Here is a 27,876-nt window from a genome sequence, read left to right as displayed (position 1 = left end):
ACTGGAGGCTGGAATGGGATATTGGAAGTGCCGTTTGCTCACTGGAAGAAATGGAACCCAATTGAAATGTTACTCTGCTGGCATTCTGAAAATGCTGTTAAGATTTCTCCTAACAGATCTCATCTGTGTTATTCCAAAAACAGGACTGAAAATAGATCATTTGGATAAAATCTCGAGAGTGTTGGGAGCATCTGAGATGTCAGTTTGCATACAACTCCCATCTTGGCGCCAGCGTCTGAGTGCTTGGCCTCCACCCCAAAGCAGAGCTTCCCAGAACTGTTTCCAGTCTGGGAAGGCACTTGGTCCTTTGCCTGTGAGAGAATTGATCATATCATAGTAGACTGTATGATTATATCATTAAAAGACTTTCCTCTTAACATTTCATCCATTTCCTGCAAAGACAGAACTGCTTTAAGCCCCTCCCATGACGTAGAGCCCCAACTATTGCATGAAGCAGTTGGGTAGCCCTGTTAGGAAACTCTTCCTTATATTAAGCCAAGACTTCTTGCCACCCTGGATTGTGGTTACTTTTACAGAGGGAGGAAAGTTGATATGGTTGGGTCATGCAAGGGGGGGGGGGGTGTTGGGACTACCTGGCAAAGTTGTTTCTTGGCCAGAATAGTGGTTTCAGGGGTGTTCACTCTATTCATTTAACCATTTATATCCTTCATGGAGTTTTCTGTATCTGTTATATTTCACAATAAATGAATTTTTTTGTGGGTTTTCCCCCATTTTTCCCCCTGTGTATGTGTTTATGCTAATAGGGATGTAACCCATGGAGAATTCTACCTCTAAGCTATACCTCCAACCATTTTTATTTTTTGTTTTGAAACAGGGTCTTGCTAAGTTGTTGAGACTAGCCTTGAATCTGCAATCCTCCTGTCTCAGCCTCCCAAGTACTGGGATTATAGGCACACACCACCATGCCTGGATTTTTTAAAAAAGATCTGTGGGGCCAGGTGTGGTGGTACACGCTTGTAATCCCCATGCTTGGGAGGCGGAGACAGGAGGATCGTGCAGGTTCGAAGCCAGCCTTGCTGGCTTAAGAGACCCTGTTTCCAAATAAAAATATAAAATAGGTCTGGGGGTGTAGCCCGGAGGTAGAAGGGTTTCCAGGAACCCCAGTACCACCACTAATAAATGATGATGATGATGATGATGATGATGATGATGATGATGATTCTGTGGGCGACAATTCTGCCCCCCCATAGAGCTGTCACTCATGGACCCAGGGTTCAGGTGAATGCTTTGTGGTTTTGTATGGACTGATATCCACTTGTTTACTACCAGTAAATCAGAAAGGTCAGCTTTTCCAAAATAGAAACTGGTGAAGATTTTGTTTGGTGAACTTGCATTGCCTCAGTTGTGGGGTTATCGAGACAGACAGGCTTTAGAGGTTGTTGGGGTGGTTGATGAAAGACATTCTCTTAGGGCGCTGTGCTTTCTGCTCTCTTTGCTTGACAGGTGTTTAAAAGGCACAATCCCAGCACAGCCGAGGAGCAGGAGATGATGGAGAATCTGTTTGATTCACTCTGTTCCTGCCTGATGCTCAGTTCCAATCGGGAACGCTTCCTGAAGGGCGAGGGCCTTCAGCTGATGAATCTCATGCTCAGGTATATTTCTCATCTCCCCATCTTGCCAACCCCTCGCTGTTAGCCTGGATTAGAAACATGTAGCTATGATCTTTTATTGCCTTGAGTCTCCCATGCGTGTAGAAGTCTTCTGGTGTGGGTGTTTGGGCACGTATGTACATGTAGTCTTTTGTAAAGTTAGAGCGGATGCATAATTGTGGATTTTGGTCTGCATGCAGCCTGTTGTGTCAGCACAGCATTGAACGGTGCTTTTGGTCCTTCTCTTAATTTATCTATCCTTTGTTCTTCTCTAAATTTAGCCTCATTTTCTTATATACCACATAGACCTATCTATGCCACATTCATCTATATTTTTCTTATTGACGTTCATTGATGAGTTGTGCATGTGCTGTGTGGCAAAGCATAGGAAATACAGAAATGGCAGGATACTTCTAGAGCTTCTGTTTGTAAGACTTTCCTTGTTTATCTAATTATTTTATGCTCTAATGCCTTGAAGTGGACATCATGCTAACTTCTCAGTTATTTCACAGAATCCTAAAGGGAAAAACAAAAAAGGAAGATAGCCTGTGTTGAAAACTCTTTTTGAGAAATCTGCTGAGGAAAGAGAATAGAGAATTAAATGGCTAGGGGGGTGGTGACAGCAGAATGTGGGTCAGGGTCAAGGATAGTTTGTTGTTGTTTTTTTAATTTGAGAGGCACTGAAGTATGTCTGCATGATTGGAATACTCAGATCTTTATGTAATTATTTTTTTGTGTGTGAAATTGAGCCAGAGTCTGCCATCTTGAAACTTCTATTGATGTGTAGTGAAAACTACTGAACTGAGCTATTTCTTTGAAAATCTTTTTTATAAGTTAGATATATATTTATTAGATATATCTTAAACTATAGACATGCAAGATTGATGTTAAAACATTAACAAGCTACTATATAAAGTGTCAGGCTAATACAGAAATAACGTAGGAGTCCTGAGAATATTCTGCTACCCAAAACAGACTGTCTTTGAGTGTGTATTTTCTTGTACTCTTTCTAGGATTATTTTCTTGTTTTTAGCCTATCACACATACTATTTTATACTACTTCTTTTTTAACTTAACATGTTGTTCCCTATATTATAATCTTCATGAGTGTTCAATAACTACTTACAGACTCGGAGGGACTTAGTATTCTGTTGATGACATTGACTTTATTTCCATTGTTTTTCTATCATAGCAAACTCTACAATGATCTTTTTGTTTTTAATAATGATTTTGAATTATCAAGATATGTATTTCTAAAGTTTCTTCCCTTGTAAAAGACTTGTGAAGTGTTGGGGGGACTTCTTTTGTCCAGTGCATACCAGACCTTGGATTGATAGAAAATCTTCCTCTGAGATTTTGCTTTTAAAAACAAATTATTTTGTAAGTGTGGAGAGGAGTATGGGAAGTCAAGCAGAGGCCTTTACTGACTTACTGATTCTTTCTAGCTTGATTCTCTTGAGTCTTTTGTCTTCTTTACCCTTCTAACTGCCTGTACTTTGTTGAAGTGACCTACCTTCTCACAAGCAAATAGCACACAAAGAAGATGCACTTGGCTTTTGGTTCTTCTAACCTTAAAACTATACTCTGCAGGGACTTGCCCTAAGCTTCTTAAAGGTCTGAACTGCCAGTGTCTTTGGATGGTTGAGTGCAAATATGAAGTGATGTATTCCTCTAGCATATGGCTTGGTAATGTGTAGCAGTGGGGAACTGAATAAGTACCAGAAATATGGATTATTCAAATAGGAATGCTGAGACTCCAGGAGGCTAATTAAAGAAGAGCTCCTAAAGGCTTAGAAACTGTACCTCTCTCGGATCTCCTCACTTTTCATTTTTGAATGCTGAAGTTGTGGTTAGATCCTTCTTTGCATTAATTAGCTGTATTAGCAGATTCAGCATTTCCTTTTGTCTCTTTCCCATGCTCTTTGTTCTGAGTTGTTTTTCTACTTCAGACTCCCACATGGAAAGTGTAATTGGGAGGGAATTTTTTTCCTAGTATATTCACCCTTTCTCATCCAGTCCGAGCAGCTGAGTTGCTCTCTGTCTAAAGAGAGCCCATTTAGGACCATGTAGCTGTAACACCAGAAGATCAAAAAACCTTTGGTGGTTCTGTTACCCCTAAATCCAACTTTTTACTTTGATTCAGTCATTCATCAGACAGTTACAAAAATGACCACTTGGAGAGGTGGCAGTGTGGTACAGAGTGGAAGAATGCACTTTGGAGTTGAGGTAAATGTGGGCTGAGAACATAGATCTTTCGCTTATTAGTTCTGGACATTTGGCGAGTTACCCCTCTGATTTTCTGCCCTTCACTTTTTTTTATCTGAAAAATTGAGACATAGTGTTAATTTTGCAGGGATTTTGAGAGAATTTGGTGATAAAAACTAGAATACTAATCTGGGAGTGGTGGCGCATGCTTGTAATCCCAGTACTTGGAAGGCTGAGACAGGAGGATCACAGGTTTGCAGCCAGCCTCAGCTACTTAGTGAGGCCCTCTGCTACATATTGAGACTCTGTTTCAAAATAAAGAATAAAAAATAGGTCTGGAGGTACAGTTCAGAGGTAGAATGCCCCTGGGTTCAATCCCTAGTTCTACAACAACAACAAAAAAGAATAGTTCTGCAGCTGTTAAAACATTGAAGATACTACATTCACTTTCTGTATTTGGCTTAAACAAAGATGAACAGAAAGGTCAAAGGATAGTGAAAGTGGTAGGTATTAAATGACTGTGATATAATTTAATGTGGTTTTTATCAAAGGAACAGTTAATTTTATGTATATACCCAGTATATTTTTTATTTCTGATTTTTAACAAGAAAAGGTCTCAAACATGATAGTTATGTTTATCACATGCGCACACAAAAGCCTACACATATACACTATATTTTATCAACTTAATTGAGGCATTTATATACAACAAAATGTACCCATTTTAAGTTTACAGTTTCAAATATATTTACTTTTTTTTTCTAGTACATTTTTAACTTTAACAGATGTATACATCTTTGTTTCCACACCATAATGGAAAACAGAATAGCTGTGTGCAGTAGAAATGTGATGTGAATAAGAAATGTGATTTATTTATTTATTTTGCATTTGTTAATATCTTAATTTTTATTTTTTTAATTCTTTATTCTTTATTTTTATTTTTTAATTTATTTTTATTGGTGCATTGTAATCATATATCACATTGGAATACAAGACTTGAGAGGATATACAAGCACACATCATCCTAGCCCTCATCCAGCCCCCATCTCATTCCCTCCCCCTCCCTCGATCCCATGCTTGTTTGGTGATTAACTTTGATACATTTGTTTATGTACCTCCTGTGTTTTAAAGAGGCTTCATCCTCCCCTATTCCATACCCTCTGATTGGTCACCTTAATTGCTTCACTATAGGGCCCTTTCTATAGCTCGACCTCTTCCTGTTGCCCCTTTCCTCCTAGTTATTGCTGATTAGGGGAAGCATCTGGTTTTTATTTTCTGCGATATTTCTCTGTGCATGCCATGTTCCAAGTACCGATCCCACTCTTGACGGCCCCAGTAGTGGCCTGGCTACCCCGAGGACTGATCCAAACCTGGCTGGCTCAAGCAGTGGTCTTGCCTCATGGGATGCCTCGATTCTGGTCTCGCTGGCCCTGACACCGGCCTAACCCCTCAGCTGGCTCCGATCCCGGCCTCTGTAGCCCCAGCACCAGCCTAGCCTCAAGACAGGCTCTGATCCCGGCCTCGGAGGCCCCAGCACCGGCCTTGCCTCACGGCTGGCTCCGATGGTGGTCGTTGGCCCCGGCACCGGTCTAACCCCTCGGCAGGCTTCCATCCCAGCCTTGGAGGCCCCAGCACCAGCCTTGCCTCACGGCAGGCTCCAATCCCGGCCTTGCTGGCCCCAGCCTAATCCCTTGGCAGGCTCCGATCCCGGCCTCATTGGCCCCAGCACCAGCCTTGCCTCATGGCAGGCTCCGATCCCGGCCTCATTGGCCCCAGCACTGGCCTAACCCCTCGGCAGGCTCCGATCCCGGCCTTGGGGGCCCTAGTAGCAGCCTTGCCTCACGGCAGGCTCCGATGCCAGCTGTTAGCCCCAGCACCGGCCTAACCCCTCCGCAGGCTCCTATCCCAGCCTCGGGGGCCCCAGCGCAGGCTTGCCTCACAGCAGGCTCCGATCCTGGCCTTGCTGGCCCCGGCCTCAGCACCGGCCTAACCCCTCGGCAGGCTCAGATCCTGGCCTGTAAGGCCTCAGCACTGGCCTTGCCTCTAGGCAGGCTCCAATACCGGCCTCACTGGCCCCAGCACCGGCCTAACCCCTCGGCAGGCTCTGATCCCGGCCTCGGAGGCTCCAGCACCGGCCTTGCCTCATGGCAGGCTCCAATCCCAGCTTTGCTGTGTCCGTCGCCAGCCTTATCCCTTGTCAGGCTCCAATCCAAGCACCCTCTTCGCCCAGCCATTTGTCCCACATTCTCGAGGGTGTGTGGTGGTAGCATTCTGCCTCTGGGTTATTACTTCAAAGGTTCCTTCCAGGTGTAATGCATCAGATCTCTGCCTCCCCTGAGTACTGGCCACTGCCATTGCCACTGCCTCAACCATTTCAAATCCTTCCCAAGCTCTTTTTCCACTCTGGATGTTGTCCAGTGTTCCTAAGCATGCACGATAGTAGCATTCGACATTTGGTGTAATTTCTTCAAAAAAATAAGGTTGGTAGGATCCGATTTCTGCTTCTCCTGAATACAAGTCTCCACCGCCATCGCGGAGACCGCTTTCAACACCGCCTTTCTCCTAGGTCTCCGCTAAACTCTCTCCTTACAGGTGATGTCCAAGATTCTTAACAATGTAGAGAAGAAGCAGTCCTCCTTTGCGGGGAATTTTTCCAAAAGTTCCAGTGCATTTGGATTTTTGTCTGCATCTCCAGTATCCTGGCATCCACCACGGCCTTCTTGACCCCTCTTCGATTTTTCTTTTTTCTTTTTTTCTTCATCTTTTTTTTTTTTTTTTTAAATAAGAGAAGACAGTATGTGTGGTTTGAGGAGGTTGTGGGATCAGGCACTCAGTAGCACTGTGACCAGAGCCCGGTTTCCCCAGGGGTCCAGCGTGCTCCACTCGCCTCCACCTGGGGCCCAGAGTCCCGCGACCTGGGCCCCAGCTCTTCCAGGGGTCCGGAGTGCCCCACCTGACCCACACCCAGGGCCCAGGGCCTTGCGACCGGGCCCGGTGTCTCCAGGGGTCTGGCGTGCTCAGCGTGATCCCGCCCGGGGCCCAGAGTCCTGCGACCCCGGCCCTGGTTCTTCTGGGGTCCAACGTGCCCCTCCTGACCCCACCCGGGACCCAGGGTCTTACAACCGGCCCAGTTTCTTCAGGGGTCTGGCGTGCTCTGCACGGTCCGGCCTGGGGCCCAGAGTCCTGCGACCCGGGCCCCGGCTCTTCCGGTGTCTAGTGTGCCCCACCCGACCCCCGCCCGAGACCCAGGGTCTTACCACCAGGCCTGGTTTCTCCAGGGGTCTGGCGTGCTCCACGTGGTCCAGCCCGGGGCCCAGAGTCCTGCTTCCCCGGACCCCGGCTCTTCCGGGATCCGGCATGCCCCGCCTGACCCTGCCCGGGACCCCAGAAATGTGATTTATATTTTGTAGCAGCCATGTTAAAATGGTTAAAAGAAAGTTAATTTTAATGTGTTTTATTTAACTCAGTATAACAAAAATTATTATTTCAATATGTAATCAATATAAAATTCTTAGGGGGCTATTTTACATTCTTTTTTTCCCCTTGTAAAATCTTTGAAATCTAGTGTATATATTACATTTACTTCCAAATTCAGATGCTAGATTTTTATCAAAGTATGTAATTTATACTTACATTTCGTGAAATTTACAGTTGATAAAGTAGATTGCCATACCCAGGATCCTCCATACTTAAATACTTTCCTATATCTTCATCAAGTATTAGCAAAAAAGAAGAAAAGTATTAGCTTTGAAAATTAAATTTAGTTTAAAATTTAGTTCTTTATTGTATTGGCTGCATTCCAGATGCCCAGTAACCACATGTGGCTAGTGGCTAAGATATTGGATGGTATATATAGAGATCATTCTTATCACCCCAAAAGTTCCCTAGATCCCTTTTCCACTCACTTTCCACCCATCCAGCTCAGCTCCAGGCAACCACTGTCAGTCTAGAATTTCATGTAAGTGGAATATAGTGATTTTTTTCTCTAGCTTATTTTACTTATTTATGGACATTCATTCACTTTGGATTATCCATTGAATGTGTCCTTCTCATACTTAGTAACAGTCTATTCATCTTTACTTTCCCGTATATCAGTATATTACCTTTTTGGGTTGTTTGCAGTATTTTGACTTAGTGAATAAAGCTGCTAAAAGTCTTGGGCAAGTATAAACTTTTATTTTTCTGGGGTGAATACCTAGGAGTCATTGTAAACTTATGTTTACTATTGGAAACTACCACTCTGTTTTCCAAAGTGATTATAACATTTTATATTTTCACCAACAAAGTAGATCTCCCATTGCTTCACATCCTGACCAGCAGTATTGTCAGACTTTAATTTTAGCTGCTAACATGGGTATGCATTGTGGTTTTCATTTGCATTTCCCATGACTAATGGTGTTGAGCATCTTTTCATGTACATAATGACCTTTCTTACATCTTTTGTTAGAAATCTCTGTTCAACTCTTTTGCCCAGTTTTTTAAATCTGGGCCATCTTGTTACTGAATTTTAAGTGTTCTTTACTGTAGATATGTCTTTGTCAGCTATGTGTTTTGAAAACTCTTTCCTCCCAGTCTGTGGCTTGCCTGTTCATTTCTTAGTAGTGTGCTTTAAAGAGCAAACTTGTTACTTTGAAGTCAAAGTAATGTATTTTTTGCAAGTAGCTTTTATTATCTTATGTAAATTATGTTTACCTAATGCAAAATCTAAAATAATTTCTTTTATATTTTCTTTCAGAAGTTTTTAACTTCAGGTTCTACATTTATAGACCTATGATGCACTTGAAGTTTTAAATTTTGCATATGGTGTGAGGCATGAAATGAGTTTCTTGAGTTTTAGTTATTTAATTACTTTTGCATATAGATGTCCAGTTCTGGCACCATTTGTTGCCAATACTATCTATGTTCTGTTAAATTGTCTTTACACAGCCAAGTGTAGTGGTGCACACCTGTAATTCCAGTACTTGAGAGGCTATGAGACAAGAGAATCACAGGTTCAAGGCCAGCCTCAGCAACATAGTGAGACACTCCATAGCCTAGTCAAATCCTGTATCAAAAAATAGAACGTCCCTGGATTTCAATCCCCAGTACTACAAAAAAGGTCTGTTTTCAATGTATTTTATTCTTTTGGTTTCCTTGATGGTTTTATTTTGCTTTATCTTGTCCTTTTTATTATTTTTCCCCCCTGTGGAGATTCTTCTAGTTTCTTTTCTATTAATTATCCTTACTTTTTTTTTTTTAAGGAGTTTCTTTATGTCTTGGCCTATGAAGATTTGAAATGGTACCATGTCCCTTTGCTAATCCTCCTACCGGCATCTCTTCTCATTCTCTCTTTTTTTTAATTTTTTATTTATTTATTTATTTTTTTTTGAGAGGGGGCAGTATTAGGGATTGAACTCTGGGGACTATGAGCTTCATCTCCAGTCCTTTATATTTCTTATTTTGAGTCAGAGTCTCACTAAGTTTTTCCAGGCTGGCCTTGAACTGTGATCCTTGTGATCCTCTTCCTCAGCCTCGATGTGTTTGGGATTACAGGTGAGCCATGGTGCCCAGCTATGATTTCCTCTTTAAACTGACCTCCAGTCTCTTAGCACATTTCATTGTTTTCTCTGGGTGACTCGTCTGATGTTTAGGCTTGTACTCTCTAAGCGCCTTCTGCCCTGTTGCTTCCCCGAGCCTGTCCTCGGCTGTCCCAAACACGAGGCATTGAATTCTAGCGCCGTTGGCTTACCTTCGTCTGAGTACTTACCATCCTGTATGGTCAGCATCTGTTGGTCGAGATCGTCATCTTCACCACTAAGATTTCTGAGAGCAGAGATCAGGTCTTCCTCTTTGTATCTTCAGTACCTACCAACAGATACACGTTTGACTTTCAGTAAATCTTTTCAAAACATTTTGGTTATTTAGAATCATTACTCTTTTCTCCCATATGTGGAAGCTAGGGAGTAATTGGAATATAAAGCGGGCTTTAGATATTGGAAGTGAAACTCCAGTGGAGTGAGGGAGATAGTTTTGGGGAAGTGATGGGGGCGGACTAATGAAGGAAACACTTCTACTGACATTGGGTACACACGTGAGAATACCAGTGCCAACCTCAATATCTTTTTTTTTTTTTTTTTTTTGGTGGTACTGGGGGTGGAACCCAGAGGCTTTCTACCTCCGGGCTATACTCCCAGGCCTTTTTAAATATTTTATTTGGAAACAGGGTCTCACTAAGTTGCTGAAAGCCTCACTAAGTAGCTGGGGCTGGCTTCCAACCCGTGCCATCCTCCTGTCTCAGCCTCCCAAGCGCAGGGATTACAAGCGTGCGCCACCACACCCGGCTCCAACCTCAATATCTTGTATAGGGAAGAGAGGAGTGAGAGGGTACCAGGGGAAAGCTCACCACGTGCTGTGTGCTTGAATACCGCTGTTGCGATGAGCACAACGATGTGAGACTATCCTGCACCAATAAAAGTATAAAAGAAAGAAGCATTGACTCATAGAATTTCTGGCAAATTCCATAGACAGACTCAGAGAAAGAGAAACAACTTATTCAAGATCATGTAGGTGAGAACTCAATTTCTTGCCTGAAAATATTTAATCTTGTTTTTCTTACCGTATTTTTAGCCCATAAAAGCAGAAAACAAGACCATAGGGTGATTGTGATCTTGGTCTTGAGGGCTTGGGGGAGGCTTAGTGGGGAGCAGCTCTGGTTCTGGGCTCATGGCCCTGTTAGCCTGCACCTACCCTGGGCTTCAGAAGCCAGCACATGTGTCCTCACGTGAGGTTAGTCCTTTGGGCATGTGAACCTCTCAGCATTCTTCTGTCACCATCACACATATTGCAGGGTTGCATTCAGGTGTGAAGTTCTTATTACCTTTCTACTCAAGCTTCAAAGAAAACCATCAGCCAGGTGTGGAGGTGCACATCTGTAATCCCAGTACTTGGGAGGCTAAGACAGGAGGATCTTAGGTTTGAGGACAGCCTCAGCAACCTAGAAAGACCCTGTTTCAATACAAAAAAATAGAGCTGGGGGTGTAGGTTGGAGGAAGAATGCCCATAGGTTAAATCTCCAGTACAGAAGAAGAGGAGGAGGTGGAGGAAAGGGCAGGGGAGAAGGAAAGGGAAATGAATGAAGAGGAAGGGGGAAGGGGAAGAGTAGGAGGAAGAGGAAGAGGAAGAAGACCTTCATGCAGATTTGTCATCTCTCTGCCCTCTCTCTGCCCTCACCTCCAGGCCTTTCTCCTCTCCTCCATCCTGCCACCTGGGGTGAGTTGACTTGTCAGGTGACTTTTTCCTCACTCTTGTGTTCAGTGTCCGCATTTCCCAGTGCTTGACAAAATCAATAAGAAAAAGACTGTTTTTGTTGTTTGTTTTGTTTTGCTCTCTGCAAAGAATTAATGAAGACATCCTGCAAAAGAAAGATTATTGAAGTGAAATTGAGAAGTGAAACTCATATCATGAAAAAAGCAGCAGGTAGCCATTCTGGAGTATAGGAACCACAGCAGAAAGACAAGAAAACAGTATTTTTCATTTGGTCACCTTTGCATTTTATAAAGAAAGGCAAGATAGAAGGTGCAGGGTAGAACTGAGGCTAAGAGGAAGAGAGAACCAGCCCCTGTGTAGGAATCACCAGTCATTTGTGTGGCAGCCCGCTCGGCCTCTTTCTTCCAGTTTGGTGGTTAAGAGTTAGGAGAAGGAGTGAGAGTTTGAATGGTCTTCAGCGAGCAGCAGAAGTTTAGGTATAAACATGAACCAGGTGGTATTTTTATAGTCAGGGATGGTTGAGAGGAAAATAAAATTCAGGGAAGTCATAATTTATTGTGCAGTTTAACAGAGTTATCAGATTTAGAGTCCAATCTGCAGGATAAGACTAAATTATACTTACTGAGGCAGACATTGTAGAATTTGGCAGGAAACGAGGATGGTGCTATTACAATGCCTGGATGGAGACTGGTTTCCTGGTTCCATGTTCTTGGTTACAGATGTCTCTCTTTAGTAAAAATGCTTGCTGCAAATAGAAGATTTCAGTATATCGGGTTTAATTTTAGTCCCACTCCAAATCATCTGCTTTCTGCCACCACAGAACACTTTTAACAGTATGCCCTGTATCAAAAAGCTCAGTGCTCTTTACGAAGCAACAAAGCCAGTAGGAGACAGCAGAATTACATTGTCAGTTTCCTTCGAAATGTTGACATGAAGCTTATTACTTTTGTTGTAAAACCCTGTTTCAGTTAGAAATAGAAGAGACCACCGCAGTCCCAAGGGATGTGTACAAATGCAACCTTGGCTTGTGTAGCAGAAATACAGTGAACCCATCTTGGTTATTAACTGTAAAGGCAAAAAGAGCATATACAGTCACATCCATCCCATGAGCCACCACCATTTTCTTTTTTTCCTTTCTGAGGTTTTTCCTTAATTGAAAGAAAAGTTTCTCTGCTAAAAAATGAGGATGGTAGACTATCTGCAAAGTAAGCCTTTGGGGGCCCAAGTCTGCCTTGTGAGCTCATGGCAAAGCAGACAGGTAGATAGGCCAGCCGGGGGACTTTGTTTTTATTTCCATGTTTTTTAACCTGCTTCTAAATTGATGTGTCCCTAATGAAAATCTGAAGGCCCAAGCTATGTTGCACCTTCATTCTTGTGACCCTTTACTTTTTTTCAAGAGCAACAGTCTTTAATTCCAACTTCCAGTCTGTCCCAGGATGCAAATGCAAAAGCAAAGTAGGGTGCATGGCTCTGAGAAGCCAGCCATGCTTCCAGGCTGCACACAGACAGTTCTTGCTTGTGTTTTTTTTTTGTCCGACAACAAACGTTCTTTACCCTCAAGCTGAATATTGCAGTTCTCTCTTAGACAGATAATAGTAGTTTGCACCTGTTCTCTAGGAACTAGAAAAAGCTTCAAAGCCACACAGTAATCCTTCCAGTAGCACTCCAGGCTGACGTTGCCACTTCATAAATGGAAAAGTGCTGTGGCGCAGAAGGCAGATTACCTGAATCAAGATTACTTGGCAGGCAAGGGTGTAGGATCTCTCTGAGCCCTTCTATCAGGCGTGATAGCTATTCATCATTCCATGTCACTAAACTGCTCATACCAAAGGTGTACAGTTTGAGTATTGTAATATGTATAGTCCAATCATACCCTCATCACCAGCATAACAGTGAGTATACTTATCACACCTAAAATGTTCCCCTGTTCCCATAGCTTCTCTCCCCCTACCTCATTGTCTCTAGTTAATCAGTTTGCTTTTTGTTTACTACAGTTTGCATTTTCTAGAATTTTATTTCAGTGAAATCATATAGCTAGGTATAGTGGCACACGCCATTTTTACATAGTTCAAAATACTCTGTGTTCATTTCACAAATTAGAAGTGTATTGTTTAGTTTCCAAATATTTGGAGATTTTCCAAGTATATTTCTGTTATTCATTTGTACTTTAATACCTTTGTGATCAGAGAACATAATCTGATTTGAACCCTTCTAAATTGATGAAGGCTTGTTGGGAACTAGAATACAGTAAAGTTGCTAAATACTTTATGTGAACTTGAATGTGTGTTCTGCTATTGTTGGACAGAAGGTCTTGTAAAAGGCAAGTAGGTTGAGTTGGTGATCATGTTGTTTAAGTCTTCTGTTTTATAGATTTTCTATCTCTATCTCTTCTGTCAATTATTGACTGAAAGGTATTGAAATCTCTGTAATTGTGAATAGGTCTGCTTCTTTCAATTCTATCAACTTTGTTTCATGTGTTTTGAGATTGTTTTCAGATTTTGGATTCTATGTCTGCTTGATCCTTTTGTCATTATGAAATGACATTCTTCATCCTTGGTATTGTCTTGGTCAGTATGCTCACCGCTATAATCCAAGAAGACTGACCATGCAACTTAGATGAAGGAAGATTGATTTGCTCATATTTTTCTTGGAAATTTTGGGTTCAGTCTATGTGAGGCCAGACTCTCTGGAGCTTAGGATGTGGTGGTGGGAAGCAGAGAGAGAGCAGGGAGAAAGGAACCTCATTCATTCCCCAAGGCCACAGCCCCAGGGACCCCTCCTTAGCAACCAAGCCTTGCTTCCTACGTTTCTGCCTTGCTTCTGTGAGAGCTAGGGGGACATTCCAAATCCAAGCCATTATAGTAATGCGCTTTGATCTGAAATCTACTGCATTACATATTTGCGTAACCACCATAGCCTTCTCTTGGTTAGTGTTGGCAATATATATCTTTTACCATTTGTTATGGTCTAAGTTGTGTGCCATCCCCCGCCTACCCTCCCTCTTCCCTACCAAATGCATATATGTTGAAGCCTTAGCGCCACCCCCAACCCAGGTAACTACACTAGAGATAGGCCTTTAAGGAGATCATTCAGGTTAAATGAAGCCATAGGGGTGGGGCTCTAATCCCATAGGACTGTGTCTTAACAGAAGATAAAGAGATGCCAGGAATGCATGCACATGCCTAGTGGTGAACCTTACAAGAATAGACTTTCATTTCTCCCTTCTGGTTCTTGTGCAGTCGTCATGCATTTTATGTCAACATATGCTACACATCCCATTACATATTGTCCTTTGGTTTGAAATAGGTTTCATTAAGTAGCTGAGAGCCTTGCTAAGTTGCTAAGGCTGGCCTCGAACCTGCAATCCTCTTGTCTTATTCTCTCAAGTACTGGGGTTACAGACATGCAGCACCACACCCAGCTGATGAGTTATGTTTGAGAGTTTTTTTTTTTTTTTAATAAAAATGTCTTTCAGCAGCCGGCTGTGGTGGTGCATGCTTGTAATCCCCACGCTTAGGAGGCGGAGACTGGAGGATCGTGCAGGTTCGAAGTCAGCTGCGCTGGCTTAAGAGACCCTGTTTCCAAAAATAATAAAAAGCATAAAATAGGTCTGGGAGTGTAGCCCAGAGGTAGAAGGGCTTCCAGAAACCCCAGTACCACCAAAAAAAAAAAAAAAAAAAAAAAAAAAAAAAAATGTGTTTCAGCTGAGCATGGTAGTGCAGGCTTATTAGTTCTCAAGGCAGCTGGAAGCAGGGTGATGCTGAAAGGGGCCAGGGCAAGATACCCCAGGGCACACCCCCAGTGACCTACTTCCTTCAACTAGGTCCTACTTCCTATAGTTTCTACCACATCCCACTAATGCCATAAAATGATTAGTCCACCAATGATTGAACCCCTAACAAAGTCAGAGTCCTCATGGTCCAGTCACTCTGCAAGCCCCACCTCCAAGCCTTACTGCAGTAGGAAGCAAGCCTTTAACACCTGAGCCCTTGGAGGACATTTCGGACCCAAGCCAGGACAGTACACACCTTCTGGCCCTCTGGGCCCGGCGTTCTCCCTCCCCATGTCAGGCAGTGCCCTCTTCGGTGCCTGACTCCACACCCTGAGAGCTGAGGCCAGGAGGCCCGCACACTGCAGAGCTCTGCTCTGCGCCCCTGCCCCGCGCGCCCCGCACTCCCAGCTCCGCCCACAGCCCAGAGACTGTCGGCCCATTCCTTGTGTTGCCCTGTCCTGTGCTGCCAGATGTTAGGAGTCTGAAAACCGTTGTTTTGTGCATTTTCTCCAGTCTTTTTCTTTCAGGAGTGGGAGGGATGTAAATTCAGTCCCTGTTGCTCCATTTTAACCTAGAGTGGAACTCCAGCTGTATATTATACTTTTAAAGCTACATTTTCTTATTTTTTATGGCTTTTGGATAGAGATGCAATTAACTTTTAAGTATTGTTCTTCACTAAGTGACTTTGCCATACTGTGTCTCAGTCATCACTCAGGCTTTGTTGCAGTAACAAGCCCCAAATCTCAAGGACTTTCAATGACAAATGTTTATTTTTCACTCACGATACATCCATCACTGGCCATCAGAAGCTCTGCTTTACACCTTATTTATTTCAGGTGTTGGGCTGGAGGAGCAGTGCTTAATGGGACGTGCCTCTCTTAAGAAAGAGGGAAAAGACTGAACGACGTAATAAATCTTGCAGTGTTTCCTGAGGATGCATATGTTGCACTTACATTTAGTTGGCTGTGGAAAGTCACATGGCCTTACCTGGGTCTGGTGGCAGGAGGCGTGTTGTGGGCAGTGATGTGGGAGAACTGTGTGAGTTGAAATTGGCTATGGTCATGGCTTTGGTTTGGATGAGTGTCTCCCAAAGGTCCATATGTTAAGGGCTTGCTTCTCAGGGTGGTACTACTTGGAGGCGATGGGGCCTAATGGAAGATCCTTAGGTCACTGGGGTCTGCCCTCGAAGAGATTTTGGAACCCTGGCCTCTTCCTTTTCCTCTTGCTTCCTAGCTTGTGGAGGTAAGCAGTTGTGTTCTGTAGTGTGCTCTACACTGTTGCCATCCAGCACCCAGAGGCCCAAAACAGTGGGGCCACTTGATCATGGACTGGAACCTCCAAAACCATGAGGTACATAAACTTTTTCTCTGGTAAGTTAATTGCCTCAGGTATTTCGTTAGAAGGACAGAAAGCTGACCAATAGAGTCATATTGATTTCACTGTCTAACTCATAGTAATCTTGGATGCTGTAAAGTAATCTTATTTTGGGAGCTCTAAAGGAATTGAACTTCATCATTCGTATTATAAAGCAAACAAAAATGATCTCATATGCAATTATTCAGATTTCTTGCCAAGATTACTTTATGATTCACAGTATCCTTTAAGGAATACCTGTCACTTTAATTTTTTTTTTTAATTCTTCAATCTCCTTTGGCCCCAGAGGGAAAGGACTTTACCTCTTTCCCTTTTCTGAGAAGTATTCGTGGAAGCTCAGTTCAGGCCTCGTCTCCTCTGGGAGGCCTCCCCGGGGCAGACAGCCATCCGTCTTGTGTCTCATACTCGGCTCTCTATAGACCTTCATCCACTGTAGGTCTGGGCTTTTCTCAGCTGGCTCGTTGTCTGTGTGTCCCGGTGTCCTGTGGACCAGCCTCCTCAGAAGCAATGAGCTGAGCCTCGTCTGCATCCTTGACTTTGTATCTGGTGTTGGATGTCTCATAAATACTTGATGAAAGAACAAACGAGCAAAGAAAATGTACTCAGAATCCATGTTCACTGCAAATGTGTTTTTGCGTGATAAAGAATAAGCTAATTAAAACTACAGCAGGGGCTGGGCATGGTGGCGCACGCTTGTAATCCCCGCGCTTGAGAGGCGGAGACAGGAGGATTGCGCAGGTTCGAAGCCAGCCACGCTGGCTTAAGAGACCCTGTTTCCAAATAAGAGTATATTAAAAAAATTAGGTCTGGGGGTGTAGCCCGGAGGTAGAAGGGCTTCCAGGAACCCCAGTACTACCACCACCACCACCACCAACAACAACAACAGGAAACATTTTCCCCACATCGCAGGGCTCACCTGAGCGGGTAGGGAGCAGCTGCCTCCCCTCAGCTGTTTCCACAGGCACCCAGTTTCATGGAAACTGGCACACACAACGGTCCTGGCGTGATCGACAACCCGATGAACCCAGACAAGACTAAGATAAACTACATGTCCTCTAGTAGAATAAATATTTCAAATAAAGCCAACCCAAGAAAGTCAGGCCAAACAGCTATTGATTGCTAAAAGCCTGAACTTAAGCCCGATGAATATTCCACAGTTCACCTCCATGCAGCTTGCCTAAATGGAGATCAATACGCAATTACTGCCCCCTTAAACATGCCTTACCTACCTACCTGGAGAGGGCTTTACTTCTAAAATCTTTTCTTTCTTAAATTTATCTAGGCAAGAAAAGAAAAGCGAGACTTGGCTAAACCAGAGTCCTTGGCCTTAGTATAGCAAACCTCAAACAATTCGTGCTATGTGAGATGGTAACAGAGGTGCCTGTGCTGTGAGTGTCATTCATTCCGTGAGGCTTTTCCCTGAGTGACTAAACAACAGTTTCCTAATTTCTTTTCACACAATTACCTGCCCAAGCCATCACCTTTGTAAATTCAGACTTGTAAAGTAGGGCTTCACTGAAGTCCAGCTACAGTGAAAACAAATGCATTATTTGTCTGGTTTCCTGTTAGAATTTCATCTTGATACAGGAAATTCTTCCTTCTAAATTTAGAACCATGCTTACCCTATTCCTGATATTTAAGATACTATATTTCTCCCAAATTTGCCTTTTTCATACTGCTGTGACAGCCGGAACCTCTTGCCATTCCTGCTCTGTTGCCATAGTCCCCCACTGCCCTCCCTGCCCCCAGCTCTGTTGCTTCAGTCCCTTCATCTCCCTGCTGCCAGGTGCAGTCTTCTAAAGGATGTCCATCTGGGACCTTCCTTTGCTTAACCCACTTGTACCTTCCCAAAATCCATGGGTGGAGCAGGTTCCCTGACAGCACTCCAGCACTTGGTGCCGCCTGTCCTTAGGCATCCTCCACCACGCCATTCCTCAGAACCACTAGTTTCCCGTCTGGCCTGCATGCACAGGCCTCCTCAACCTTTGAATGTGCTGTGTATCCACCACTGTTACAGCAGCACCACTCTGCCCTCTCTGTCTGGCAAATATTCCTTCTTTAGTTGCAGTGCAAATGTCAGTCCCCTGCTGTTATGGTTTGAATATAGGCTGTCCCCCAGAAAAGCTTGTGTGTTGGTAATGCAGAAAATGTTCAGAGGTGAAATAGCCTCTCATCAGCAGGTAAATTCATTGATGGATTAATCATCTGAATGAGGCAGGATGCGGCTGGAGAAAGCCGGACACTGGGGATGTGGCCTTAACTCTATCTGCCCTGGTCCCTTCTCCCCGCTCTGCTTCCCTGCAGTCCTGAGCAGTTTCTTCTGCCACACCCTGCCATCACGACATCTCTGCCTTGGAGCAGTGCACTGTGGGCTGAGCGTCTGAAAACGTGAGCCAAGTAAACTTCCTCCTCTAAGCTGTTCTCAGGCATTTTGGTCCCAGCCACAAAAGAAAGCAGGCCGTTTGACACCTGCACCAACTCTGTCAGATAAAGTTAATTATATCCACTTCTCACCTTTTCTTAGGCTTAACTTCAATTGTTTCGGGTTCTCAAAATTATTTTTACTTGCCTGTACTTAAATTACTTATAGACATATAATTCCTAACAATAGACTAGTGCCAGCAGAAAGGCATGTGCTCAGCAGTAGCCTTTTTCTTTTTCTAAAACTCAGTAGTTGGATTGAAGGTCATCTGTGCATAACTATGGATTGTTTTGATTAATCGATAGCATGGAGAATAAAGGTTGGACTATTCATAATATACCGTATTAGATTTCCTTGACACTGACCACTAACAATTACCTTAATTTCTCCTTGTCACCTGCATGTAATGTAGAATGTAAGCTGTGTGAGATTTCTCATCTTTCACAAGAGAGGTATCTAGTAAATATTTGTAGACTAAATATGTGGGTAAATTATATGGTGAGTTATACTCTTCCCTGACTATTTAATAGTTATTTGGTCTCCCCAAATAGATTTAAAATTTCTGGGAGCAAAAGCCATGTCTTACTGTTTGTTTTCTCCTATATTTACCACAGTGCTGAGTAAGTACTCAGTAAACATGGTGTATTACCTTGATTACTTGATTAACTTTTCATACCAAGATAAGAAATGACTCTACCTCATAAAGTAGCGTAACATTATAGGAAGTTATGCTTTTGTTGTGTTTTATTTAGATCTTTTTTTCTTTTTTTGGTACTAGAGATTTAACTTGGGCAATCTACCTCTGATCTATATCCCCAGCCCCCCTTTTTTAATTTTGAAATTAAAATAACTTCTCACTAAGTTGTTGAGGATGACCAGCCTGCACTCACCCTGTGTCAGCTTCCCAGGTACTAGGATTATAAGCATGCGCCCCATGCCAGTCCATGCTTTCCATCTTATGTCCCCCAAGGTTCATAGTTGGTCATCAGCCTGTGGTGCTATTGGGAGAGGGTTGGACTTTTAAGAAGTGTGCCTAGCTGTTCATGATAGTGTATATCTGTAATCCCAGCTACTTGGGAGGCTGAGGCAGGAGGATTAAAAATTCAAAGACAGCCTGGACAATTTAGCAAAACCCTATCTCAAATTATTTCTTTAAAAGTACTAGGGTATAGCTCAATGGTGGAGTACTTACCTAGCATATGCAAGGCCATGGGTTCAGTCCCCAGTGCAGGCAGGCAGGCAGACAGGGAAAATGGGGCCTAAAGGAAGGAAGTAGTCACCGGGTAGCATACCCTTGAAGAAGAGCTATGGGGACCCAGCCTGTTCCGTTCTCTCTTTGCTTGCCGGCTGCCATGATGTACTGGGCTGCCATGGATCAAAACGGTAGGTCCAAGTGACCATGGGCTAAAACTTATGAAACCTCAAGCCAAAATAAACGTTTCCTCCTTATAAGTTGCTTTTATTGGGTCTTTTGTCACAGCCATGGAAAGCTGACCACCCACAACTCTCCAGAGAACTCTCTGCAGGAGCCAGTGTTGTAAAAAGTACACATATTCATTGTGGAAGAATTAAAGACACTGAAAAGTAGAAAAAGGAACAAGAAGATGCAGATAAGGCATTTGACAAAATCCATACCCTTTCATGACAAAAATACTCTTAAGGAATAAAGGGGATCTTTTTCAACAATTGAAGAATATATAACAAAACAAAACAAACAAACAAAAAACACCCACAGCCAACATCAAACCTAATGATGAAAGAGTGAATGTTTTCCTCTAAAATTACCAACAAGAAAAAAGTACCCCACTTGGCATTGTACTGAAGTTTCTAGGCAAAGTAGTTAGGGAGTAAAATGAAATTAAAGGCATCTAGATTGGAAAGGAAGACATAAAACTACTTCTCTATGCAGGTACAACTATCAGAAGATCCCAAGGAACCCACTAAATAACTACTAGAACTAATAAGCAAGTTTAGCAAGGTTGCAGGATGTAATGTTAATAAATAAGAACCAACTTTTACTAGCAATGAGCAGTCCAAAATGAAATTAAACAATTCTATTTATAACAGCATAAAAAATAAGATACCTAAAGCTGGGTGTGGTGGCACATGCTTGTAATCCCAGTACTTGGGAGGCTGAGACAGGAGAATCATAGGTTCATGGCCAGCAGCAGCTACTTAATGAGGCCCTCTGCAACTTTGTGAAACCGTGTTTCAAAATAAGACTAAAGAGCCTGGCAGGTGCTTGTAATCCCCACACTTGGGAGGCTGAGACAGGAGGATTGCACAGGTTCAAAACCAGCCTCAACTGGCTTAAAAGACCCTGTTTCCAAATAAAATATAAAATAGGTCTGGGAGTGTAGCCTGGAGGTAGAAGGCCCCTGGGTTCCATCCCCAGTACTACCAAAAAAAAAAAAAAAAAAAAAAAGACTAAAAGAGCCGGGCGTGGTGGCGTACACTTATAATCCCATCACTTGAGAGGCTGAGACAGGAGGATCACACAGGTTCGAAGCCAGCTTCAGCTACTTAGTGAGGCTCTCAGCAATTTAGTAAGACCCTGTTTTCAAATAAAGTATAAAATAGGTCTGGTAGTATAGCCCAGAGGTAGAAGAGCCCCTGGGTTCTATCCCCGGTACCACAAAAAATAAAAAATAAATAATAGGCTGTGTGGAACTCAGAGGTAGAATGCTTCTAGGTAATACTCAGTACTGGGGGAAAAAAAGAAGAAGAAAAAGGTACCTAAGAATGAATGTGACAAAAGAAATATGAAATTTTATACTGTGTAATTTTATACATGTAATGTTTCTGAAATAAATTAAAGATCTACAGGGAAATGGATGGACTTGGAGAACATCATGCTAAGTGAGATTAGTCAGTTACAAAAAGTAAGAAATCAAATGTTCTCCCTAATGCTAGAGAGAAAATGGGTCATAGGAGGAACTCTAGATGAAGAAGGAAATACTATAGACAAGTAAATAAGGTGACTTACTGAGGGGGATAGGAAGGGGGAGAGAAATTTCCTAATATCTATGATGTACATTCACAATCACATCAAAGTCAGTCACTAAGCCAAACATGAGAAGGAGGGAGGGGGAGAGAATGGGGTGGGATTGGGTAAGCGCTAATTAGGTGATGCGTGCATGTACGCCTCTACCATCTTGTGTCCCATTAAGATGTATGACTACAGTGCACAGATAAAAAATTTAAAATGATCTAAATAAGTGGGAAAACTTCCCATGTGTGTGGGCCAGATATTCTGTAATCTTAACAGTGTGAAGATGGCTGTGCTTCTCAGAGTGAGCCATAGATTCCGCACAGTGCTTATAGAATCCCCAGCAACTTCATTTCAGAAATCGACAAGCTGGTCCTGAAATGCATATGAAACTGTAATAGAATGAAATATAATAGATAAATTGGATACCATCAAAATTAAAAACTTTTTGCTTCAAAGCATACTAGAGTTAGCCAGGCGTGGTGGCGCACGCTTGTAATCCCAGCATTTGGGAGGCTGAGACGGGAGGATCGCGGCCAGAATAGCCAAACAATATTTAAAAGAAACAGAGTAGAAGGACTTCGAATGCTGCAAAGCAATAGCGATCAAGACAGTGTGGTACTGGCATCAAGATAATGATATAAGCCAAATATCATTGAGAATCCAGAAATTAAAAAAAGTACCTGTGGACAAGAGTACGAAGATCATCAAATGAGCAAAGAGTAGTGTCTTCAACAAATAATGCTGGGACAGATAGATATCCATATGCCAAAGAATGAAGTTGAGCCCCTACCTCATACAAAAATTAACTCAAAATAGATCAAAGGCCTAAATATAAGAACTAAAGCTATTAAACTCTTAGAAGAAAAATGTAAGAACTAGAACTATTAAACTCTTAGGAGAAATGACCTTGGGCTTAGTAATGGCTTCTTTGGTAATGGCAGCAAAAGAAAGAAATAGATAAATTGGATACCATCAAAATTAAAAACTTTTTGCTTCAAAGCATACTAGAGTTAGCCAGGCGTGGTGGCGCACGCTTGTAATCCCAGCATTTGGGAGGCTGAGACGGGAGGATCGCGGTTTGAGGACAGCCTCAGCTACTTAGTGAGGCCCTTCGCAACTCAGTGAGACCCTGTTTCAAAATAAGGAATAAAAAATAGGGCAGGGGGTGTAGCGTTAAGTGAGAAGACAATTCCCAGAATAAAGAAAAAAGAACTTCTATCCACAATATATGAAAACCTCATAACTCAATAGTGAAGATAATTAACCCCATTTTAAAATAAGGAAGGCATCTGATTGAGCATTTCTCCAAAGAAGATATGCGAGTGGCTAATAAGCCCAAGTAAAGTTGCTTGATATTACTTATCAGGGAAATGCAAGTCAGAACCACAGCAAGACACCAACCATTTCACACACACTAGGATGACTAGAACCAGAAATGCAGATAAGTGTCGGCAGAGTGGAGAATCAGAATCCTTATACTGCTGATGGCAATGGCAATGGAAAATGGTACCTCACTTTAGGAGACAGCCCGGTGATTCCTCAGGTTAGCATCGAGTTACCATGCGCCCTAGCATTCTGCTCTTAGGTGTACACATACCCGAGAAGTGAAAACATATGTCCCTGTAAAGTCTTTTACCCGAATGTTTATAGCAGCTTTATTCATAATAGCAAAAAGGCGGCAGTAACTTAAATGTCCACCAGCAGATGAACAGGTAGACAGACTATGGCTTCTCCATGCCAGTCAGCCATAGAAAGGAATGGAGTCCTAACACATATACAGCACGGGTGAGCCTCGAAAATGTGCTGCCAGTGAAAGAAGCCAGCTATGAGAGGCCAGATCACTGCGGTGTCCAGGCAGGCAGATGTGTGCGTGCAGAACATAGGTCAGTGGCTGCTGAAGCGAGGGGAATGCTGAGTGCAGGGGCCTGATAGCTAAAGGGCACATGAGTTTTTTCCTCAGGAAAAAGTTCGATAATCAGCTGTGATGATGCTTACATATATCTGTAAGTATACTGAAAGCCATAAGTTGTACTTTTTGTTATTTTTATTGGCAGGGGGGAGGGTACTAGGGATTGAACCCAGGGACATTCTACTGCCAAGCTATACCCTCAGTCCTATATTTTCATTTTTATTTTGAAACAGAAGGTTTCACTAGGTTGATGAGAGTCTCACTACTTGCTGAGGCTATCTTCCAACCAGCAATCCTCCTGCCTCAGCCGTCCGAGTCCTGGGATTACAGGTGTGTGCCACTGCGCCTGGAGAGTTGTGCATTTTAAATAGGCAAATTACCTGCTATGTGAATTATATGTGATAAAGCTATTAGAAAGAAAAGGAATAATAAGTAACCTATAATCCTGCTGCCCTGAAATATCTCTCCTAGCATTTTGGTCTGTTTCTTTCTTGTCTTTTAAAATGTATTTATTTACATAATTGTGGGAACCCTTCATATGGAAGTTTGTTCTAACCATAAGATTTAAAAATTATCCCTTCACAGAATCTTCTAATTGTTAGCAAATGTATAATATTCCATTTAGATATATTGTGCTGTTGCAGTGGCACATGACTGCAATCTTAGTACTTGGGAGACCAAGACTGGAGGATTGCTGGTATAAGGCCTGCCTCAGCAACTTAGTGAGACTTTTCTTTTCTTTTTTTTTTTTTTTTTTTTTTTTTTTTTTTTTTTTTTTTTTTTTTGCTACTGGGGGTGGAACCCAGGGGCTTTTCTATCTCCAGGCTATACTCCCAGACCTATTTTATATTTTGTTTGGAAACAGGGTCTCACTAAGCAGCTGAGAGCCTCACTAAGTTGCTGAGACTGGCTTCAAACCTGTGCAATCCTCCTGTCTCAGCCTCCCAGGTACTGGGATTACAAGCTTGCGCCACCATGCCCAGCTTAGTGAGACATATTTCAAAATAAAAAATAAGTTGGTAGGTATGGTGGCACATGCCTAAATCCCAATACTGAGAGGCTGAAACAGGAGGGTTACTGGTTCCAGGGCAGCATCAACAAGTAGTGAGACTCTCATCAACCTTCACTCCAAAGTAAAAATAAAATAGGGCTTGGGGTGTGGCTCAGAGGTAGAATGCCCTGGGGTTCAATTCCCAGTAACACACAAATAAATAAATGAACAAATAAATATAAATAAAATAGACAGAAATCCCCTGGGCTCAATCCCTAGACATACATAAAAATATATATCATAATGTAACTATTTTCTCACTTGTGCATCTAAGTTGTTTTGTCTTTTCTTTTTTCTCATTATAATGTATAGTAAATACACTTTTCTTTTTAAGTACTAGGCCTTTCTTGCAAAATGCTTCATATGAAACCTCTTTTGTTCACAGGGAAAAGAAGATCTCACGGAGCAGCGCCCTGAAAGTGCTGGACCATGCCATGATTGGACCCGAGGGCACAGACAATTGCCATAAGTTTGTTGACATTCTTGGTTTGCGAACCATCTTTCCCCTCTTCATGAAATCTCCAAGGAAGATCAAGAAAGTAGGAACCACTGAGAAGGAACATGAAGGTAGGGATCCTTGGCGGGGTGAGCCCATCTTGGGTGCACAGGGGAAGCGGGAAAGGAGTGCTTCTTTGAAAAGTGCTGATGTGTGCCTGGGGTAGACTCTTGATAGGAAGAGCTTATCTTTCTTTCCTATCTTCAGACCTTTCCGTGTGTGGCATAGCAAGCCTGGGCCCCAGGTCACTGCTGTTCTTGGCCGCCCCGTCCTCTGCGTGTTTGGATCCTGGTGGTTCCACTTCCTCCTGGCCCGCTAATCAGTCTGTGTGTGAAGGTTTTTGTTTCCTCACTATAATTTGTGGCAAGGTGTCTCTCTGATGGAAGACCCTTTTGAAAAGAGTAATGAGGTGGCGACACATGTCACCTCCGGAGTGGTGCTTCCGTGTATTTCTGTATTAAAGTATGATTCAGCCAACACCAGGAATTGCTGAAATAAACTATTTACAGCCCAGGTTCCCCTTTTTATGTTTCTCCTCCTGATGGTGCGCACTCCAGCAAAGCGCTGCCATGAATTGCGACGCAGTAACCGGGGTAGTTACCGCTCGGCCAGCCTCATCCTGCTATTGTTTAGTGGCCTGCAGCATCCCTCCCCCAATAAAAAGCTGCAGTGCAATCTGGAAGGCCGGATTTATGAGCACTGACAGCTCCGCTGGAGGCTAGCAGACACTGGCACCGGGGAATTTACATGGTCGGATGGTTATTTTAACATGTGGGGAGACGAGCGGGGTGAGGAGGTAACGCGTGTGGGAAAGGAGAACCCACACTGCCTGGCGAACTCGCTCGGTCACCTTGTCAGAAGCAACACTTATCCCACAGTTTGGGTGGTCTGTTTTCCAGTGGTTGGTGGAGTTGGCATAGATACATGCAGCATCTCTAGCACTCCTCACCCTCCTAGATAAAAGTTTGAGAGCTCCTAGCCAGCTGTGGAGGCTCACGCCTACCATCCCAGTACTTGGGAGACCTAGACAGGTGTATTGCAGGTTTGAGACTGGTCTCAACAACTTGAAACCCTGTTTCAAAATAAAAAATAAAATAGGACTGGGAGTCTAGCTCAGAGATAGATTGCTCCTGTCTTTGTCTTCTCACATCACCGTGGCTTTGTCTCCCCAACCTGCAGTGGCCAAAGGGAAGCTGGTGTGACCTTTCTTCAGCGGTCACCTCCAGTGGAGCCTCTGGTCAGATTAGCTCCCAGACACAACAGAAGGTCCGGAGGGGCAGAGAGGAGCTGGCAGTGCCAAAACTGGCCTAGAGGTCTGAGTCGAGTGGATACTTCTGTTTAACGCAGATCAGATATCGACCAAACCTTAGCTGCAAACATGTTAACCCCACCGCCGCCCTTTTCTTTCCCCAGTGTGAATTCAGCAACACGAGGATGTGGGAGAGGGAATAGGGGCTTAGGGTCTAGAAAATGATTTTGCCGTCTCATTCATTGCACACCTGCCATGTTCTGGCCCTGCTGAATCATTGCCATTTACTGTGGACCTCACCATCTCTGGAGCGAATGGTGTTGTCCTCATTCTTCAGATGAGGAAGGAACCAGACTGGTTCTGCACCTAACCAACTGTGTGTACTGAGACCCTTCGCTCAACTTCTCCGGGCTGTAAAGTGGCGGAACAAGACTAGCAAACCAGCTCTCACGTCTGGACCTTCAGGCTGCGGCCCAGGCAACGGTGCCAGGGTTGCTCCATGATCCAGGGGTCTCAGGCGCATGCTGCAGCGACCTGCGGGCTTCTGCTAGGAGACCCGAGCTGCCTTTCCTGCATGCTTGAAGGGAGTAAGGAAATGAACACCGGTCCCTGCTCGTGCTCGTGGTACTGAGGAGGAAAAGAAGTGACAGATTCAGTGAGCAGCTGTTTTCCTTCTGAAAAATGTGCCCGGTGGCGTGCTGGTAACAGTACATTTGCTTTAGAGTACCCGCATTAGGAATTTGATAACATTATATTAGTGAGGGCAATGGCTTGGTAAGACAGCCCCTAGAAGGCATGTTTGGACTGTAATGGCTGCTGAGGATGAGCTCTGCATCCTGAATACACCAACACCCAGGAACAAGGGGCCCCAAGGGGAAAGCACAGCCCTGCATCTCCTGCCCCCGCCAGCTGCTCCTGCTCACGGCAAGCTGGCCCCAGGGAGAGTGTTGGCCAAGCAGGACAGGGTGCACTCTGCACGGGCTTTGTTCTGTCTCATCCTCTGGGCTAAGTCCTGTGCTTGGTCACTCCCCACATGCGCACCCTGCTGACCTGGGTGCACCAGGTTTGCGTGCTGAGCCAGAGTGCAGTAGCCTCTAACCACCAGGAGGGCCTTTGACCGTGCCCGGCTCATTCCTGCCCCAGGCTTCACCTGCTATTTCCTCACCTAGCGATTTTCTCTGCCCTGTCTAACTGGCTTCCTTTCAGTCATCCTCAGGCCCTTTGTGTTGACATCACTTTCTCTGGGATGCATATCATGCCCCCCAAAATGAGGCCATAGAACTCAAATGAGTGGACTGTTGTCCTAGGACTTTATCTCATAGCACTTGAGATTATGGGACCAGCAAATGGCCTTGTTTGGTGCCCGGCATCTCATAGGTGTATAATTAAACAGCCACCTCCCTGAAAGACTGTTTAGCGAGGACAGACGTGGGTTTAGGGCTCTTCCCAGAGCCATTCAGGTCAATGCAGTCGACTCCCGTCCACACAGAGTTCTCAGTCGCATACCTGGGTGCAGTATTTCACCCAGTTCATTCAGAAGCAAAGCGTTCT

At 43.6% G+C, this 27,876-nt stretch overlaps 1 protein-coding gene across 1 annotated transcript in view; it reads left to right on the top strand.

The window, feature by feature from the left end:
* CTNNBL1 (catenin beta like 1) overlaps positions 1-27,876 on the top strand; it is a gene marked incomplete at both ends in the record, with an annotated part of 186,229 nt that overhangs the window by 98,280 nt on the left and 60,073 nt on the right. Inside the window, 2 exons of the mRNA XM_080716304.1 lie at positions 1,465-1,613; positions 24,966-25,147. Of these exons, the coding sequence (XP_080572430.1) occupies positions 1,465-1,613; positions 24,966-25,147 (331 nt within the window). The remainder of the gene's footprint in view (positions 1-1,464; positions 1,614-24,965; positions 25,148-27,876) is intronic.

This window comes from Muscardinus avellanarius (genome assembly GCF_963383645.1).
Source record: "Muscardinus avellanarius genome assembly, chromosome: 19".
NCBI lineage: Eukaryota > Metazoa > Chordata > Mammalia > Rodentia > Gliridae > Muscardinus > Muscardinus avellanarius.
Note: the sequence above shows the minus strand (reverse complement) of the source record. Positions and strands in the feature narration are given on the sequence as shown.